The sequence below is a fragment of the Rattus norvegicus genome, chromosome 8 (genome assembly GCF_036323735.1).
Source record: "Rattus norvegicus strain BN/NHsdMcwi chromosome 8, GRCr8, whole genome shotgun sequence".
In the NCBI taxonomy this organism is placed as follows: domain Eukaryota; kingdom Metazoa; phylum Chordata; class Mammalia; order Rodentia; family Muridae; genus Rattus; species Rattus norvegicus.
In genome coordinates, this window is record NC_086026.1 from 28,108,014 (window position 1) to 28,114,060 (window position 6,047).

The following is a 6,047-nucleotide window of genomic DNA, read 5'->3' on the forward strand; positions in this document are numbered from 1 at the left end:
ATAAAATGATCACACAAAACAATTTCTTTCCATAAAGCAATAAATATATATATTTCAAACTGTACAACAAAACTGGAAACCTTCCATGAAAAAAAAAAAACAAAAAACTCATGTTATCCTTTTAACTGATTTTAAATGTTTCCCCTCCCCCTCCCATGACCAAAGTAGATGGCTCACACTTCAGGGCTCTCTGAGCACCAAGGTCACCAGCTCCCAGGAGCCCAGGAGGTGATGACCTCACTTGAGGCTAGAGCTTTAAGCCCCTGCCCTGAGGTCTTCTGTGCAGCCCCAGTGCAGAGGAAACTGAACCGTTTAGGTGGCTGGTGCCTGTAGGAGCCCCTTCTTTGTCCAACACACCAAAAAGGGGTGAGAAAAACAAATGAGAAACAACCCCCAAACACACACACTCAAGAAATCAACACCAACAAACCACAAACTGCTCCTCCCACTCCCTTCTTCAATGGACAGGAGTGAAAAGAGAAAGTTTCTTTCCTCCTTTGTTGACAAGTAACCCAGCAAGGTGGGAGACTGTGGCCCGGGTCACATTGGGATCATCATGTGCGACTGCAGAATGTCCATGAGGTTCTGAGCCCCTCTCTGCCGAGCCAACTCCAGGGGAGTGAGGCCTGAGGCGTCCTTGTGATGGAGATCAGATTCAGGAGCTAGGAAGCTGACCACAGAGCTATGGCCCTCTCGGATGGCCAGGTGGATGGGGAGAGACCCGGTGCTGTCCAGGGTGTTGACGTCAGCACCATGCTCCACCAGAACCTTCAGGGTGTCCAGGAACCCAGTGCGCGCGGCATCATGCACTGGACTGGTACCAGAGGCATCTTGGACGTTGGGGCTGGCGCCTTGCTTCAGGAGTTCCAGAGCAACTGCTGGACTTCCAAACATCATGACCTATGGGGAATGAGGGACAGAAAGTCAGGAGGTTCCCACTGGAGAAGGGTCAGGTAGAATAAAGAGGTCTACCAGAAATCCAGAGTGCCAGAGAAGGGATCCTTTAGTGAACAGGGACACTCCAGGAAAGTCAGGCCCCAAGGGATCAGACTGGGACCCCAGAGAACAGGTTCTTTGAAAATAAGGACCCCCGGGGCTGGGGATTTAGCTCAGTGGTAGAGCGCTTACCTAGGAAGCACAAGGCCCTGGGTTCGGTCCCCAGCTCCGAAAAAAAGAACCAAAAAAAAAAAAAAAAAGAAAATAAGGACCCCCATCCACCTCCAAAGCCCCACCCCCACTCCCACCAGAAACAGGGTTTCCTTCTGGCTGTCCTGGAAACTCTCTCTCTAGACCAGGTTGGCCTCAAACTCACAGAGATCCACCTGCATCTGCCTCCTGAATGCTGGGATTAAAGAAGGCCTGTGCCACCTCTGTGCAGCTCAAAGTTCTCTTAAGAACACAAAAATCGCTAACTATAAAAGTGACTCTCATGGCGGGGTTGGGGATATGGCTCAGTGGTAGAGCGCTTGCCTAGGAAGCGCAAGGTCCTGGGTTTGGTCCCCAGCCCCGGAAAAAAAAAAGTGACTCTCATGAAATCTTTAAAGGGCCAGGTGTAGTGACACATTATCATAATCCCAGAACCTTGGAGGACCAGGCAGGAGGATACAAGTTCAAAGCCAGTCTGAAATGCAGAGTGAGACTTTGTCTCAGGAAAAAAAAAAAAAGGAAAAGAAAGGAAAGAAAAATGAAGAAGCAAAGAGAATGAACGAACGGGAGAGGGAACCGGGAAAGGTCCAAAGCCTCTTTCAGGGACCCAGCACTCCCATATGGGCGATCATTAAGACTATAAGCCCCTTCCACACTACAACCCCATATTCTGGGAACTACATAGAATTTTTGAGAAGCTAGATGCTCTAGCCAATTTGAATCCCCGTTGTCGTGGAATGACTTCCTAAGTCATAGGCATGATCTTCAGAATGTGTGAGTACCCATGAAAAGGTAGGACTCCCCTATAAATGTCATCAGAATTATGGCGCCTTCAAGCAATAAGGAATCATTTTTTGTCACGAGGCACGCAGAAAATACAAAAAGGAAAAAAACAAAACCATATCATCTGCTGAAATGAAGTCTCCCCGAAATAACCAAAGACACTTCAAGAGGACAACTCCAAAAAAAAAAAAAAAAAAAACCCAAAAAATGGCTATCTCCCCTGAAGAAGACATGCATGCCACCTTCCAGAGATCGAATGTCTTAGAAACCTCGAGAAATATGAGCTGTCCTCAAGGACGCGCACGAAAAGAAGCTGAACCCCAACTCACCCACGGAATAAAGGTCTGCAGAGAAACGGAATCTTCCAGGCTATTAGACAAGGAATTCTTTAGAGCTGAAACGCCATCCCCTCCCCCATCCCGCCCTCACCACCCACCCAACATTGGTTCAAGCAAGGATTAGACCTTAGGGGATCACCAACCCGGGCCAGGAGACTTGGAGGGATGGGGTGTGGAAGCCGGGTGCCAGCCAGGCCTCACCTGCAAGGCCGTCTTGCCAAAGCGGTTCAGGGCGTCAGGATGCACCAGCTCCCGGTGCAGAAGGCGGCGCACCTCTTGCACGTCGCCACGGGCCGCTGCGCCACTCAACCGGTCGCCGACGCTGACTTCTTCCAGAAGCATAGTGGCTACCGGTGGTCTGTGAAACCCACCCAGCCCCAAGCCCAGTTCAGGTCAGGGCTGGGGACCAGCAAGGGCTGGATCAGATTTCGGTTCTCAGGGGTTGCGGTGCCACCAAGGCCAACTCTATGGTTATTCCCCGGCCGCAGACCCGGCGCCTTCTGCCTGTACGACCCTCGCTCTGGCAGGCAACTCCTCCCCCTGTCACCCAGAGAGGCTTCAGGGAACCCCGCCCAGCCCTTCGGCGCCCGCCCCTTGGGCCGGGTCTCCCCAGACTCACCCTCCCTCTCCTTGCGCGGGCGGGGTCGGCTCTGAGCCGGCGCTACACACAGCCTGCTAGAGTCAGCCGCTAGTGGGCGAGGCAAGCCCGCCCCAGGCCCCGCCCAGAGCGCCCTTGTTTTCTTACAAACTCGCAACAGAGTAGCGCGAGCCGCTTTGCCCAGCGCCCGACCTCCAGAAGTTCCGCCTACTGGGAATATCAGCCAATCAGCATGCGTTGCCGGGGAGGTTTGCCTCACCCGTAGGGGTGGTGCGGCTCCTGATTGGTCAGCGAGCGGCAACCGGTGGAGCTGCCCGCCACAGCTGGGTTTTTGGTTTTTCAAAACCAACAGGCGGGCAGGCGGGAAAGAGAGGGAGGTTTAACTGACTCCAGCAGAGAGTTTGGAGACAGGCTGGCGCAGGCGGATCCTGGATCTTTAGCGCCTCCGGGAGGGAGGGAGGGAGGGAGGCAAGACTGGAAACTCCTACTACTGGAACATTCTATTCATTCATGTACCACGGAAGTCCTAAAAAGCACTTACTGTGCGACCGGGAGCTTAGTTCATTCATTCGACTGCTGTGTTGAAGGAATGGCTTCTGGGCGGTAAAGTGCGCGCCTTCTAACATTTTTGTTTGTTTATTTTATGTTTCTGTGACAGGTTCTGTCTGTGTAGCCTTGATTGGAGCTCACCGTGTAGCTCTGTCTGGACTATTCACCTGTGTCTGCTATTCGTGATGGAATTAAAGGAATGGGCTACCAAGCTGGTCTCTTCTATTATTTTATTTTAATTTTTTGAGAAAGAATCTTACAGACTGAAAGACGGATCAGTGGCTTCTCTTGTAGAGGATCAAGGATTCAGTTTCAGCACCCATACCACGTGACAGCTTAGCCATCATTAACTCCAGCTCTAGGGATCCAACAACCTCTTCTGACCTATACCAACATGGTGCATATATAGACAAACACCCACATATTCTAATAATTCTCTTTTAAATTTTTTCTCTACGTTTTTTAAAGATTTATTTATTATATATACTCATATATATATAAAAGACACTATCTGTGTCTTCAGACACACCAGAAAGGGGCATCAGATCCCATTACAGATGGTTGTGAGCCACCATGTGGTTGTAGGGAATTGAACGCAGGATCTCTGGAAGAGTAGTCACTGCTATTAACCTCTGAGCCATTTCTCGAGCCCTCTAAGTTTTTTCAAGATAGGGTCTTACTATGTAGCTCTGACTGTCCTGGAACTCACTATGTTGGCCAGGCTGTTCATCTGCCTGCCTTTGCCTCCCAAAGCCATGGGATCAAAGGTGTGTACCATTAAATCTGGCAGTTTTCTTTTTTCCTTTTTATCTTGTATGTGCATTGGTATTTTGCCTGCATGCATGTTTGTGTCAGGGTGTCATATCTAAAACCAGTACCTCAGATAGTTGTGAGCTGCCATGTTAGTGCTGGGAATTAAACCCAGGTCCTTTGGAAGAGCAAGCAGCCAGTGCTCTTAACTGTTGAACCACATCATCTTTCCAGCCTGGTAATTTTCTTTTAAAGTCTTTTTTTTTTTTTAAAGGGTTTCATGTAGCCCAGGCTGGCCTCCAAATCTGCATGTAGCCAAGCATGACACCTGAGCCTCTTGAATGCCACTTCCAAGTGCTACTATAGCCACAGTCCACGTAGCGCTGGACATGGAACCCAGGGCATCATGGACTTGATGAAATCACTCTCCTAACTGATCTATAACTTTTTTTTATTGAGACAAGGTCTTTTATGGCCTAGGCTGGTATCGAATTCACTAAATCCAGACTAATCTCAAACTCCCGATCATGCTGCCTTTATCTCTTGAGTGCTGGGATTACAGGTCTGTGCCATCAGGTCCACCTTTCTTGGACAGTAAATACCACACACAAAAATAGACTAAAGGGGTTGGGGATTTAGCTCAGTGGTAGAGCGCTTGTCTAGGAAGCGCAAGGCCCTGGGTTCGGTCCCCAGCTCCGAAAAAAAGAACCAAAAAATAAATAAATAAATAAATAAATAAATAAATAAGCTAAAGCTCCCTGGAGTGGGGAGGAGGGGGTTGGTGCATGCTTTAACCCCAGAAGTAAGGAGGCAGAGGCAGACAAATCTTTGAGTTGAATGCAAGCCTGATCTACAGAGTGAGTTCCAGCATGGTCAGGGCTACACAGAGACTTTCTGACTAGAAAACAAAAATGATCCCTTCCTCCAAAAATAGACTAAACCTAGTAATTTTAGTCGCTGAGAAAAGAATCATGGTCTTTCTCAGGTTAAGCAGTTCTTGTTGAACAGAGTTGGCCTGACCAGGTGTGTCATGTGGTTCTGGGAGGTGAGTTTCACTGAGAAGGTCCTGAAATGGCCTTGTTCTTTCAGCCCACACATGCAGCTCCCGAGATGGCTATACACTGAACCCATCAGACACCCACAGTCAGACCAGAAGATGTCAGTGAATTTTTTTCAGAGTAGTTAATGATGTGGAGGTGACAAAGAGGGCCATTAAACCCTGTAATCTTGACACTCAGGAGTCTGAGGCAGGAGAATGAAGTTGTAGGCCAGCCTGGGCTAAATGGCCAGTTTTCAAAACTCTCAAATATAATCCCAAGTGTGGTGGTAGACATCTTTAATCCCAGCATTCAGAGGCAGAGGCAGGTGGAGTTCAAGGCCAGTCTGGTCTACATTGTAAGTTCCAGGACAATCAGGACTACACAGTAAGGATCTGTGTCTTTAAAAAAAAAAAAAAAAAAAAGGGGGCTGGGGATTTAGCTCAGTGGTAGAGCGCTTACCTAGGAAGCACAAGGCCCTGGGTTCGGTCCCCAGCTCCGGAAAAAAAAGAACCAAAAAAAAAAAAAAAAAAAAAAAAAAGTAAAAAGGGGTTGGGGATTTAGCTCAGTGGTAGAGCGCTTGCCTAACAAGCGCAAGGCCCTGGGTTCGGTCCCCAGCTCCGAAAAGAAAAAAAAAAAAAAAAGAGAGAAAAAAAAGTAAAACTAAAACATGACAGAAGACAAGCCTTATTCATTAAAAGACATATTGCTCTTCCATAGGACTCAAGCTTGGATCCTAGCACCCACACCAGGCAGCATACAGCTGCCTGTGACTGCAGTTCCAGGAGAATCTGAAGCCTCTGGCCTCTGCGGACGCCAACACAGACCTCTGCACACCCACATATA

General features: G+C 48.6%; 1 protein-coding gene across 2 annotated transcripts; it reads right to left on the reverse strand.

Moving 5' to 3' along the window:
* Positions 1-22: 22 nt before the first annotated feature.
* On the reverse strand, positions 23-2,796 carry Cdkn2d (cyclin dependent kinase inhibitor 2D). Of its 2 annotated transcripts, none has more exons than XM_063265956.1 (2): positions 1,129-2,326; positions 23-900 (listed from the first exon to the last, which is right to left on the reverse strand). In XM_063265956.1, the coding sequence occupies exon 2, from the start codon at positions 895-897 to the stop codon at positions 541-543; it is 357 nt and encodes a 118-aa protein (XP_063122026.1). In that variant the 5' UTR covers positions 898-900; positions 1,129-2,326; the 3' UTR covers positions 23-540. The 2 variants fall into 2 exon arrangements, with proteins under 2 accessions (XP_063122026.1, NP_001009719.1); NM_001009719.2 differs by lacking the exon at positions 1,129-2,326 and adding an exon at positions 2,469-2,796 and having other exon boundaries at positions 31-900.
* Positions 2,797-6,047: the final 3,251 nt, after the last annotated feature.

Coding starts and splice junctions, on each gene's coding strand:
- Cdkn2d (NM_001009719.2), bottom strand. CDS start 2,609: ATGCTTCTGGAAGAAGTCAGCGTCGGCGACCGGTTGAGTGGCGCAGCG. Junction 901..2,468: donor TTGGCAAGACGGCCTTGCAG/GTGAGGCCTGGC, acceptor CATTCCCCATAG/GTCATGATGTTTGGAAGTCC.